Source organism: Suncus etruscus, chromosome 8, assembly GCF_024139225.1.
Source record: "Suncus etruscus isolate mSunEtr1 chromosome 8, mSunEtr1.pri.cur, whole genome shotgun sequence".
Taxonomy (NCBI): Eukaryota; Metazoa; Chordata; class Mammalia; order Eulipotyphla; family Soricidae; genus Suncus; species Suncus etruscus.
In genome coordinates, this window is record NC_064855.1 from 111197517 (window position 1) to 111211062 (window position 13546).

General features: G+C 45.7%; 1 protein-coding gene across 5 annotated transcripts in view; it reads right to left on the bottom strand.

Moving 5' to 3' along the window:
- The window catches only part of DZIP1 (DAZ interacting zinc finger protein 1), a 69037-nt gene extending 66253 nt beyond the window's left edge, over nucleotides 1-2784 (bottom strand). For 3 of the 5 annotated variants that reach the window (XM_049778703.1, XM_049778702.1, XM_049778699.1), the window contains exons 1-4: nucleotides 2597-2784; nucleotides 1839-1934; nucleotides 1283-1482; nucleotides 42-280 (exon numbers count right to left, since the gene is read on the bottom strand). In XM_049778703.1, the coding sequence (XP_049634660.1) occupies nucleotides 42-44 (3 nt within the window). In that variant the 5' untranslated portion in view covers nucleotides 45-280; nucleotides 1283-1482; nucleotides 1839-1934; nucleotides 2597-2784. Of the gene's footprint in view, nucleotides 1-41; nucleotides 281-1282; nucleotides 1483-1838; nucleotides 2310-2596 lie in introns of those variants that run through there. The other 2 variants (XM_049778701.1, XM_049778700.1) reach the window with 2 other exon arrangements.
- Between the last annotated feature and the right edge of the window lie 10762 nt (nucleotides 2785-13546).

Below are 13546 nucleotides of genomic sequence, written 5' to 3' on the forward strand. Positions count from 1 at the left end.
GCTGGCATCCACATCCCCAGGGGTGCCAGCCTCTGGCTTACCATATTTGGAAGCAAAGCCACCGCCTCCGCAGGAATTGTGCAGGGGGCGGTCTTCTCTTCCAGGCAGGCCCAGCCGCTGCCGCCTTACCCCCGCGAAGAAGAAGGAGCAGAGGGGTCCCCAACGGGCGGCGGCAGCTCCAGGGCTGGGCGTCTAGGCCGTTGCTATGGCAGCAATCCGGGACCCGGACCCGGAGAGAAGGGCGCGCCGGCCCGCGCGGACTCAATGTGCGCCCCCGGACCTGCGGGACCCGAGAAAAGCTTTGTGGGCAAGTCCAGGCGTGGGACGCAGCGTTCCACCCTCAAGAAAGCGCCTCCCTTCCCAATGCAGGGTTTCCTTGAGCCCATTTTCTCTCAAGCCTTTGGCCCAACTTTTCCAAGTGCCCAAAAGCTTGCTTGGGTCCATCACATCCATCCCGCCAGAACTCTAGGTCTTTACAGCTTAGGGCTCAGCTTTCTGAGCCTTTTCCATCTGTCTCTGTCTTGGGTGTTGAGGTTACCACTCAGGTGCATCTTTGCTGGAAAACTTAGCTCACGAGGCCACAAACTCAGCCAGCAAGTAAAATAGGAGTCGGGTGGGCTGGGGGCAAAGAAGGGACAGTGTTGGGAAGTTGGATGAAATTGGGTATTTGGAACGGGCGAGCTAAGTATCCAGGCTGTAAATATATTAGTGAAAATTCTCTTAATTGGGGACCTGAGACAGTACAGAGGGGAGGGCATTTGCCTTGCATTTGGTCTAGCTGGGTTCAATCCTCAGCACCCACATGGTTCCCCGAGCCCACCAAAGCTGATTCCTAAAAACAGAGCCAGGAGTAACACCCCTAAGTACCGACAAGTGTGGCCCTAGACACAAAACAACATCAAAATTCTCTCCATCACATTAAGGGTGCATTTTTAAATCACAAAATTTGAATTCAAAATTAGATCTGATGACCGGTCTTCCGAAATTTCTTACGTCCCAGATTGGGGATAGGGGAGTAAGTATATTCAGAATCTGAAAGCAAAATCTTCTTTTTTTGGGGGGGCCACACCCGGTGTTGCTCAGGGGTTACTCCTGGCTGTCTGCTCAGAAATAGCTCCTGGCAAGCACGGGGCACCATATGGGACACCGGGATTCGAACCAACCACCTTTGGTCCTGGATCGGCTGCTTGCAAGGCAAACGCCGCTGTGCTATCTCTCCAGGCCCGCAAAATCATTTTTAAGAAATGAATTTTCCCCGTAAGCTGTCACCACCTTTATTTACCTTACAAACTCGTGTGGAAGTTGCATTTAAAAGAAAAAAAAAAAAGAAAGGCTAAATAGTTTTAGCAGCAACTTGTAGACCTCAGGCCTCTGATTCTTGGGGTCACCACACAGATCATTGAGCTGAGGAAGAGCCAGACATTCCTCAGGCCACTGCAGAGTCCTTGCTTGGACCATGCGTCGGGAAAGTGTTTTTCTTTCCTAACGGCCAGAGACAGGAGTGGAAGAAAAAAAGAATGTTCAGAGGAACCGCCGGAAGTCGAGTTGTAATAGTAAAATACGTTTAGCTAGAAATTGAGACCCAGAAAGCATCAAATATGCATCAAACATTTCAAGCGACTTCATAAAAACCAATCGTCCAAAACAACTTGGAACAAACTTCCCCACAAAGATTAAGTCCCTGCAAGGGCCAGAAAACTCTTCAAGAGAAGTTCAAAGTCTGATTTTTTGGTTCACTGGACAAACTACAACTAACTAACGTCCACAGTGGGGTCCCCAGTTTGTTTGTTTGTTTGTTTGTTTGTTTCCAGCTGTTTCAAGGACTTCAAGACACCAACCTGGCAGGTTCAGGGACTGCGGGCTCCATCCACGGGGCTGCGGGATCAACGGGAACAAGGGCCGGGCTCTCTGGCTCGCCGATCTGTACCCAGCACCTAACGCAGGACAAGCACGAACAGGCAAGCGTTAGGGACCAGCCGTGCCAAGCGACACGTGGGTCGTGGAGGATGACCAGAATACAGGGGCTTGGAAACGAAAAGCCGGCTCTGCTCTGGCCTGGATTCCTCCTGTCTGTTTCCCGCGCCTCTGGCCTGTTAGGGCGATTCACCCTTGTTCTGGGCCCAACCCCTGGAAGCTGAACTCAGGGGGGCCCTCCCTTGCGCCTTCACTGCGGGTCCCCGGAGCAAGCGCGCGAGGCCCAGGGCACCCCCATCTCCTTTCTTGCCCCCGCATTTGGTCATCCGAGACCCTAGGTAGAATCTGGAGAGCAAGATGGCCGGAAGAGGAAAGCAAAAAGGGCACTCTTTCCCTTTCCCTCCGCACCCCGCAAACCCCAGCAGGGCCTCCAGCCCGGCTTGGCGCCGTGCACAGCGAGGCGCGTTTAGGGCGCACGGCGGGACCGCTGCAAGGAGCTCAGAGAGAGAAAGAGACAAAGGCCGGGGGGCCCGCGGGCTCTGGGAGGAAAGGGTTTTAAAAAATGGGGAGCAGAGGCTGCGGCGGCCACGCCTCTGGGGTCTGCAGCCCGGGAAGCTTGGAGAGGACCCGGCTGCCCCCTCTGCGCCCTGGCGGCATCCGAAGCATCCCGGGCTCCGCTCACCCCAGCTGCGCGCTCCAGGGCCAAGGCCGGGCGCTGCAAGCGTTCAGGGGGTTCCCGACTGGGGATCCCGACTCCAGGAGCACCGCTGGGTGCACTTGGGGCCCGCGGAGGCCGAGCAGGGGCGCGGCGGCGGCTGCCTCCTTCTTCTTCTTCCAGGGCGCACGAAAAGGATGAAGCCGGTGAGTCGGGTCCGGGCAAGTCGTAGCGAAGCGGGAGGCGGTTCGGGGCCCTCCCGGAATGGAAATTGGGGCGTCTTCAGGCTCCTAGGGATCCCCCACCCCCCTCCCGCCCCCCTCCCCTACGCCAGCACCCCGCGGCCCGCTCGGATCCCGGCTCTCCGCTGCACTGGCAGCTGGGCGGGCCCGCGCGCCCGTCTCCACCGCAGCGCTAAAACGCGCTCGGCCAATCGCGCCGCTGGTGCAGGCACGTGGTCCCGGGGTGCTCGCTGTTGCTGGCGCGGGGTGCTTGCCCCGGGAAGGCTTTGCTTTTTATTTTTTTTTCAAAGAGAAACCAGATTCGCTCTTGGCCGGTGGTTGGCCATCCCGTTAGCAGCGAGCGCTTTCCTGACTAGAGCGTTCCGAGATTTCCTTGTCATCCTTGGAGAGGTTTGAGAAATGCCACCGGCTCTGCTTGCTGCACATCTGGATTTGGGGGCGACGTGGAAAAGCTTCTGAGGGGGACTGTGTGGGGCCCAACACTCAAGGAGACTGAAATTTCCCTGTGTTTATGAGGCCTTGCCTAGGGCTAGGATGCAAATGGGTCTGGGAATGGTTTGGAGTTTAGCTGGGAGGGAGACCAAAATTGTGGGTTGGAATGGTGGGGCTTGTTTTAACAGAAAATTGAGAAACAAATGGTAGGATGGGGCAAAATTAAATACATTTATTTATTTGTTTATGTATTTATTTATTTTTGGATTTGAGGTCACATCTAGCAGCGCTCGGGGGTTGTTACTGGTTCTACTCTCAGAAATCTCTCCTGGCAGGCTCAGGGGACCATATGAGGCACCAGGGATCGAACCCGGGTCTATCTCGGGTCAGTTGGATGCAAGGCAAACGCCCTACCCTCTGTGCTCTCGCTCCAGTTCCTATTCATTCATTCATTCATTCATTTCTGCTTTTTGGGACACACATTGCAGCATTCCAGGGTTACTTCTGACTCTGTGCTCAGGAGTCACTCCTGATAGTGCTCAGGAGGGGACCAGGTAGAATGCCAGCAGGGAACAAACTCAGGTCGACCACTTTCAAGGCAACCGATCTACCCGCTGTCCTATCTCTCAGGCCCCTTAAATGTGATTTAAAAACTGAATGAATCAGAGCTGGAGAGATAGTGCAGCAATAGGGTGCTTGTCATGGCATGCAGCTAAGCTGGGTTCAATTCTCAGCACCGCATATGGTCCCCAGAGGCCCACCAGGAATAATTCCTGACTGCAGTTAGAACTGCTCCCTGAGGGGCTGGAGAGATAACACAGCAGTAGGGCATTTGCCTTGCATGAGGCCGACCCAGGATGGACCCGGGTTCAATTCCCGGTATCACATATGGTCTCCCAAGCCTGCCAGAAGCAATTTCTGAGTGTGGAGCCAGGAGTAACCCCTGAGCGCCGCTGGGTGTGGCCCAAAAACAGAAGGGGGGGGGGGAGATGCTCCCTGAGCACCACCGGACATAGCCTAAAATCCAAATAAATAGGTAAGGAAAATAAGAAAAAATAAAATAAAAACCCGTGAGACAAAGGGTACTTCTAAACTAAGCCAGTGTGCCAAATTATGACACATGGCTGAGAGGCTGGAGAGATATGAGAGGGGCTGCCTTGCACGGAGCACATCCTGGTTCTATCTCTGGTAAATGCAGTCCTACCACCACATTTGACCCCTGAGCATCACCAGGACTCCTGAGTGCCAAGAAAACCAGGAGTCCTTCCAAATGTGACCCCTGAGTGTGAAGCTAGAAGTAACCCCCTGATCACTGTAGAGTATGACTGAAACCTCTCCACACCCACCCCCGAAAAAAAAGACCAGAAACAAAACAAGAAACTTGGTTGAGATACTGGAATGGGACACAGTGCACAACTTTGATTGTGGTGCTTACACATATGTATGTACCCAACGGACACAATCCTGATCAGGTGTTCACACATCTTTCTTTGAGCACCTGGAAGGGGTGCTGAGGGAGTGGCAATGCTCAGCAGATGGAAGCACCGCCAGAGTCTTGACCTCACTCTAACAAAGCAGGCAATTTCCAATCGAGTATCAACCAGGCTCTACCATGCACTCCTTTTTTCCTTTTTTAAATGCACGCGCCATCAGTTTTATGGCTGAGATCTCCAGGACTCTTTGGAGCCAAGATGGGTCTCCTCTCCTCTCGTGCCTTTGAACTTTCAGTAGTTCCAGCAGCCAGAACTATGATTCAATTCACTGCTGCTGCCATAGAACCTCATTGGCCCAGTTCCACAGATCCTAGAAGTCCTGGATCATGCTGCTGCAAATATGGCTGCCTGACACCTCCATAGTTTTGTTTTTGTTTTTGTTTTTAATTTAAACACCTTGATTACATACATGATTGTGTTTGGGTTTCAGTCATGTAAAGAACACCACCCATCACCAGTGCAACATTCCCATCACCAATGTCCCAAGTCTCCCTCCTCCCCACCCGACCCCCGCCTGTACTCTAAACAGGCTCTCCATTTCCCTCATACATTCTCATTATTAGGAAAGTTCAAAATATAGTTATTTCTCTAACTAAACTCATCACTCTTTGTGGTGAGTTTCCTGTGGTGAGCTGGAACTTCCAGCTCTTTTCTCTTTTGTGTCTGAAAATTATTATTGCAAGAATGTCTTTCATTTTTCTTAAAACCCATAGATGAGTGAGACCATTCTGCGTTTCTCTCTCTCTCTCTCTCTCTCTCTCTCTCTCTCTCTCTGACTTATTTCACTCAGCATAATAGATTCCGTGTACATCCATGTATAGAAAAATTTCATGACTTCATCTCTCCTGACGGCTGCATAATATTCCATTGTGTATATGTACCACAGTTTCTTTAGCCATTCGTCTGTTGAAGGGCATCTTGGTTGTTTCCATAGTCTTGCTATGGTAAATAGTGCTGCAATGAATATAGGTGTAAGGAAGGGGGTTTTGTATTGTATTTTTGTGTTCCGAGGGTATATTCCTAGGAGTGGTATAGCTGGATCATATGGGAGCTCGATTTCAAGTTTTTGAAGGAATCTCCATATTGCTTTCCATAAACGTTGAACTAGACGGCATTCCCACCAGCAGTAGATAAGAGTTCCTTTCTCTCCACATCCTCACCAACACTGTTTATTCTCATTCTTTGTGATGTGTGCCATTCTCTTGTGGTGTGAGGTGGTATCTCATCGTTGTTCTGATTTGCATCTCCCTGATGATTAGTGATGTGGAGCACTTTTTCATGTGTAGTTTTTTTTTTTTAATAATATCTTTATTTAAGCACAAACATGCTTGTAGTTGGGTTTCAGTCATATAAAGAACACCTCTCTTTACCAATGCAACATTGCAACATTAACACCACCTATGCCCCATCTCCCTCCTCCTCACCCCCTGCATGTATTCTAGACAGGCATTCTACTTCTCTTACTCATTAACATTGTCATGACAGTTGTTAATTTAGTTGTTTCTCTAACTGCACTCACCACTCTTTGTAGTAAGCTTACCTTCATAGTTTTAATATTAAATTATATGTGAAATCATCATAGAAGTCACCTAAGCTCAGCAAACAAAACAAACAACAGAATGTTCAGGTAGCAACAAACAACTTAGTAGACCTTCAGACTTTGGGGTGAAAAAAAAAAAGCAGGGAACACACCTATGAGATTTGATTCCTCTACACAGGCTTTGGAAGTGTAAGGGACTCTGGTGCCAAACTCAGTTGTAGTGGTCACCAGCAGCACTAGAAGGACAAGCATATTGAACTCAGCCCTTTGCATATGCTAAGCAATACTCTACCTCTTCATCTACTTCTTTAGTCCCCTGATTCTTTTTGAGAGGAGCGAGGGTGAAAAAGAGGGGAGTGTTGGGGCAGAAATTCCTAACAGTGCTCTGGGGTAATTTTTGACGTGCCCAGGGTCCTACTAGTGCTAGAAATCAAATCTGGTGCTCCCAAATGTGAAGCTTGTGCTCCAGGCCTTTGATATGTGTCCTCCATCAGGGTATGAAAACCTCAAAAGTTCTCACAAGAATTGAGCTAGTGCTCAAGAATCATTTGGGGGTTCAGAGAGATATGATAGTTAAGGGGGTAAGGTCTTCCATTCAGTAGACCCATGCTCAATCCCTGGCATCATAGATAGTCTCCTGAACATCACCAGAAGTGATCCCTAAGCACAAAGTCAGGAATAAGCTCTTAGCACTGCTGGGTGTTCTCCTCTCAAAAGTTTTGTAATAAGGGGGCCAGAGAGATAGCACAGCTGTAGGGTGTTTGCCTTGCATACGTCTGACTGGGATGGACCTGAGTCCAATTCCTGGCATCCCATATGGTCCCATGAGCCTGCCAGGAGCAATTTCTGATCACAGAGCCAGGAGTAACCCCTGAGTGCTGCCAGGTGTGGCAAAAAAAAAAAATGTGTTTTTGGAATAAATGTCTTGAATTTTTTGTGTTTTTGTTTTGTTTTGTTTTGTTTTTCTGGTTATTTTGTTTTTGTTTTTGTTTTTATCTTGGGGTCACACCTGGCAGCTCTCAGAGGTTACTTCTGACTCTGAGTTCAGAAATAAGTCCTGACAGGCTCGGTGGACCATATGCAATGCTGGAAATTGAATCCAGATTCGTCCTGGGTCACCGCGTGCAAGGGAAACATCCTACCACTATGCTATCACTCCAGCCTCTGTAATAAATGTCTTGAATCTTGTCAAAGTTTCTCTTTTATTACATATTTCCTTTTATTGTGGTGGTATATTACCTTTGTCTAACAGCATTTTAAAAATTTTAAAACACTAAATAAAAGTGAAAGTTATCAGAAAGAAGGAAATAATAAAGATTAGAAGAGAAATAAAAATGAAACTCAAAATAACAATACAAAAGATCAATAAAACCAAAGGCTAGGTCTTTGAGAATAAACAAAATTCTATAATGTCTTAGAATCTTACTATTTCCCAATACTAAATCAAGAGTAGAAAACCTGAATAGTTAACTAGGAAATTGAAAGAGTGACCACCAATCTTTCCTAAAACAAAAGCCCAGGTTTCACTATTTCTCTTTGCTAGAGCCACCAAATTGTTTGACTAGCAAAGTCCCTTCACTAATATGAAAATATGAGAATAGGCATAATGTGGATTTTGGAATTTTCTGTTTGACTAGGAAGAGACAGAATTTTCTCAGGTTCCCATACATGTGTGACTGGAAACTTCTTTAACTAGGTTGTATGTAGCTGATGCCGAGTTTTTAAACAATTTATTTATTAATTAATTTTGGTTTTGGAGCCAGACCTTGTGGTGCTTAGGGAATACTACTGGCTCTGTGCTCAGAAATCACTCCTGGCAGGCTCAGGGGGGACCATATGGGATGCTGGGAATCGAACCTCAGTCCATACTGGGTTGGCTGTGTGCAAGTCAAATACCCTTCCTCTGTACCATTGCTCTGGCCCCTGATTCTAACTTTTAAGTGGTTGCTGCTACTCACTCAGTTAAAGCAACGAAGAAGTCTGGGCCTGATATTTTTTTCAGTAAGCGATGACAGAGGACCAAAATCTAATCTAAAACTTTTCATTTTGCTGAAACTGAGATTTCTTTTTGGACTGATGACTCAGCTCTGATCCAAAATTGTGAGTATAGGGTACATGCAAAGCCAAACACAGAAACTGACTTTTTAAGTTGAGTTCATAATTATTTCTGAGTCTTCTACAAAGGTTGGAGAACTCATCAAAAGACCTTAGAGCCCAACAAGGGGAAAAGGCAGCATTTAAGATTCCTATGACTTGGGGCAGTGATTCTTAAAATGGAGCCCCCAAAACAGTACATCAACATCAACTGGGAAGATGTTAGAAATGCAGATATTCTGTCCTCACTTGATCCCTACTAAATAAAAAGTCTCAGGGGGTGGGTGGCTATCTATCTATGATTTAACAAGTCTTCCAAGTAAGTCTGTTGGAAGTTTGAGAGCAATTGCTGTAGAAAATCTGAAGTTCTCCAATAGTCCTCAAATAACTCCTCACTCTGCTTTCTTTGGAAGAGGAAGCATTGCCACCTTTGCATGTGAGAACTTATAATTTTCCTCTTGACAAGCCAAGTCACATTGTTTCTATAGCAACCAGAATACAAATTTAGCATAGCCTTGGGGTGAGGAGGGTAAGGAAATTCTGAATATTAATATAGATGAATGGGATTTCTAAAATAAGATATAGAAATGAGATTATTTATACTCTCAAAAACCTAGGGACATTGGTGAAGGGATAAACACTGTTTGATCAAAACTCAATAAAAATTTAAAAAAATTAATTTAAATTATTTTTAATTTGGGGCCAGATCAGTAGCACAATAGGTAAGGTGTTTGCCTTGTACACAACCAACCTGGGTTTGATCCCCAGCATCCCATATCATTCTCAAAGCCAGAAATGATCCCTGATTATGAGCCAGAAGTAACCCCTGGACACTACCAGGGGTGGTCAAAAATTTTTTATTTTTAATTTGAGAAAATATGGAAATAGATTTAAGCTGGTTAAACCAAAGAGCACGATACTAATTTTGGGTCAAATGTACATAGTCTATAGAGATACAAATGCATTCAATTATTCACAGTGATTGTATACTTGCTTGTTTCACCAGTTGATCAATGCAGATAGACACTGAGCTTTGCTTCACAATCTAGTACTTTCCAAAACTGCAATCCTTTAGCAAATATGCAGAAACAGCGCCAGTGAGGTGATGCTACAGGTAAGGTGTCTGCCTTACAAGCGCTAGCCAAGGAAAGACCGCGGTTCAATCCCATGGCGTCCCATATGGTCCGCCCAAGCCAGGGGCGATTTCTGAGCTCTTAGCCAGGAGTAACCCCTGAACATCAAATGGGTGTGGCCCAAAAAAACCAACAAAAATATGCAGAAAGGAATTCAAAGAATTTGAGAAAGGTTTATTAAAAATGGGGATAGGAAAGACTTAAAAAGGCATGTGAAAAAGGAGTATGGGGATGGTATGTAGGCTCATCACCCTTATTATCAGAGAAATGGCAATCAAAAGAATAATGAGATAGCTCACACCAATGATGGTAGCATAAATCATGAACAGTGGAAAGTGATGAAAAAAGGAACCTTCATTCACTGATAGTGAGAAAGAAGGCATCAGGCCCTCATGGAAAACGATATGAAGACTGTTCAACAGACTAGGACCAGTGATTTGACTTCTTTTTTTTTTTTTATTTATGCCTCTTTCCATTTTAATTTTCCCCTCTACCCTGAGCAACGCTGAGTGTTGCCCAAAACAAAACAAAACAAACAAAAAAAGATAGAGTCCAAACTTCAGTGAAAATTTTTCCTTCAATACTTTTTTTTTTTTTTTTTTTTTTTTTTGGGCCATACCTGGCGGTGCTCAGGGGTTACTCCTGGCTGTCTGCTCAGAAATAGCTCCTGGCAGGCACGGGGGACCATATGGGACACCAGGATTCGAACCAACCACCTTAGGTCCTGGATCAGCTGCTTGCAAGGCAAACACCGCTGTGCTATCTCTCCGGGCCCGTGATTTGACTTCTTGGCATTGACCCTTATACACAATAACACTAATTAAAAAATATGAATTAATAGGTCTATGAATTAACATACCCATGTTCATTGTAGTAGTGAGTAAGTTCAATATGCAGAAGATGGAAACAACCCAAATTTCTTTTTTCTTTCTTTCTTTTTTTTTTTTTTGGTTTTTGGGCCACACCCGGCAGTGCTCAGGGGTTCCTCCTGGCTGTCTGCTCAGAAATAGCTCCTGGCAGGCACGGGGGACCATATGGGACACCGGGATTCGAACCAACCACCTTTGGTCCTGGATCGGCTGCTTGCAAGGCAAGCGCCGCTGTGCTATCTCTCCGGGCCCAAAACAACCCAAATTTCTCATTGTGCCAATTGTGTTGGTTGACAAGGACCAACTTCTGCCGCCCCCCACCCCATGAGTTCAGAGCTGAGGACATTCCCCCCACCAGGAAAGAATGGGTTTCAGACTGATGAACAGAGAGACTTTATTCTGTTCCAACTATGCTTCTATAGAACAAGAGGAAGGAGGATACGCACTAGATGGCAGAACATAATAGAAGCATAGTCGGGGTGATTGTAGTACCAGGGAGAAGAAGAGCATAAACATGGGGGCTTAGAAATGCTTCCTGAGCAACACAATGTTGATAAGTAATCTTTTCTTTAACCAGAGCTCTCTGTGAGGGAGGAGGGATGGTCCAGAGTCAAGCCTGATTAGTGACCACTGATCTTGGGAAAATGGCGCCCCTCTCTGTGCTCCCTCTCTGGAGTGGTGTCTTTAAAGTTTTTTGCCTCAAGGAGAAACCTTGAACAATTGCTCTAAATTTGGGTTCTGCCTTCCAGGTGGTTTGGGAACAACGTCACAGTAAAGATGCGACACTAATGACAGTATATATATAGGGCTTGGGTCTTGGTAAAGTTTTGTTACTTTGTACATCAAAATCATGAAAGTTAACATCACCGTTAACTTCAAGTTCACAAGATAGTATCGCAGGTAATATGTTGGCCATACAGGCCCCTAACTAAAGACCAATTTCATGTAGTTCCCAAAACACTGCCAGATGTGATTCGTGAAAACAGAGCCAGGTGTAAGTCCTGAGCACCTGTGGGTGTGACCCAGAATCATTCCCCCCCAAAAATAAAGAGTATTAACATTATTTTATCCCTGTTTCCTAAATTCTAATAATATACAAAGAAAGAAAAAGGTTTAAAGAAGTGGATTATGCTGTTGTCCATCCTTTGTTTATACCATGGGTGGCGAACAAGTTCGACACAAAGAGCCAAAATTTTAAACTGTGAGAGTCAGAGAGCCACACCACGCAGTGACCTGCCCAAACAGACAAACACTCATACAAAAGCATATAATTTTAACAATAACCTACTAAACACATATTGCATTTTGCCATTTTGAGTGAGGGTAAACATCCTGCAGTGATGGTGAGGGTGTGCTGCGTCCTCCACACTAAGAACTAACGACCAGATGTGACCCAAATGTGACACATGGGTCCCCCCTCACCCCACCCCCCACTCTCTGGCCTGTGCAGATGGGAGACGGGACTCCATGCTCAGAGATCTCTCCTCAGAGGTCCCTCCTCAGAAGCAGCATAACAAAATCCAAACTTGGCAAAGAGCCACAGTATACAAAATAATGATAAGAGGCAAAGAGCCGCATTCATTTTGGCTGGGAGCCGCATGTGGCTCAAGAGCTGCATGTTCACCACCCCTGGTTTATAGTATTAAAGCATATAGATTAGTAAGCATAACTTTGTGTTGAAGGTCAGGCTTCAATAATTTAAGCACTGGGGCCTGAGAGAGAGAGAGAGAGAGAGAGAGAGAGAGAGAGAGAGAGAGAGAGAGAGAGAGAGAGAGAGAGAGAGAGAGAGAGAGAGAGAGCAAGCAGTGGTACAGTGTTTGCCTTGAGCTCAGCTGACCTGGGATGGACCCGGGTTCGATTCCCAGGATCCTATATGGGTCCCTCCCCACCCCCACCCCCAGTCTGCCAGGAGCTATTTCTGAGCGAAGAGCCAAGTGTAACCCTGAGTGGCCCAAAAATCAAAAAAAAAAAAAAAGGTAATTAAACACTAAGGTAAATTGCATCTAGTTGCAAAATTATTATAAAAGCCATAGAAATGGTGGATAAACAGGAGCAGCATTGAAATGGCTAGGTAAGCAGTTTGATCTGGTTTTCTTGAAAAGCCAGAACATTTTTCTCAATAGCTCCTTGACACATTGACATATTACATCTTTGGAATAAAGCGCACTTGCTTATGAGTGATGATCTTCTTAATGTATTGCTGAAATCGATTCAATGAGATGTGATTGAAGGTCTCTGCATCTAAGTTCATCAGGGATATCCATAGTTGGTTTTTCTTGTTTGTTTTTTTTTGTTGTTGTTGTTGTTGTTGCTATGATGTCCTTGTTTGATTTGGTATCAGAATAATGTTGGCCTCAAGAAAAAATAGAAGAATTTCATTCTCTTCCATTTTTGGAAGGCTTGAAGAGGGAGATAATCAGTCATTGGGTGTGGAAAGGGAAGTTTTGAGTAAAACCAGCAGTATTTGTGGATTATTCCTGAATCTGTGCTTAGGAGATACTCTGGAGAAGTAGTTATACGTCTCCAAATCTCTAAAGGATCCAGTGAAGTTGTTAGCTTACATTAAGGCAAGGACTTTACATTCTGTATTATCTCTCCAGGTCCAAAAGATCATTTGTGGTAGCACCTTTTGCTCAAAACTATTTGTTCTGCTTAAGGACCACTCCTGGGAGAGGATTGGGGGACCTTATATGATGTCATGGATTAAACTGGGATCACCTGTGTGAAAGACAAATATCTTACCTGATACTATCTATCTGGCCCCAAAAGGTCACTTTTGAAAGGATTACTGAGAAAATATCGAACCACTTAAAGCATTAAAAGAGATCTTAAAAGAGTGACTGGGTGCATGCCAGGCAACTCTATGATGGGAGAAACTCTATCTCAAAAAAACAAAACAAAACAAAACAACAACAACAACAAAAGCAAAACCCCATCCTTCTACCAACAGCCATTTTATAGTCTGCTCAACATTTGAATTCCGGTGAGAAAGGTGACAAGGTTGTGTTTCTGATGGAGCCCTGTGGTGGCAGAGGCAGGAAAAGGTGAAAATATTCAACAATGATGTGACACCCAGCAAAGTGGCATTGGGCAGCAGGGACAGTTCCCAAGAAGAGGATTTCTGAGCAGAAGGTAACATTTGTCCAACCTGAACAGCATTAACTTTGTTCCTAT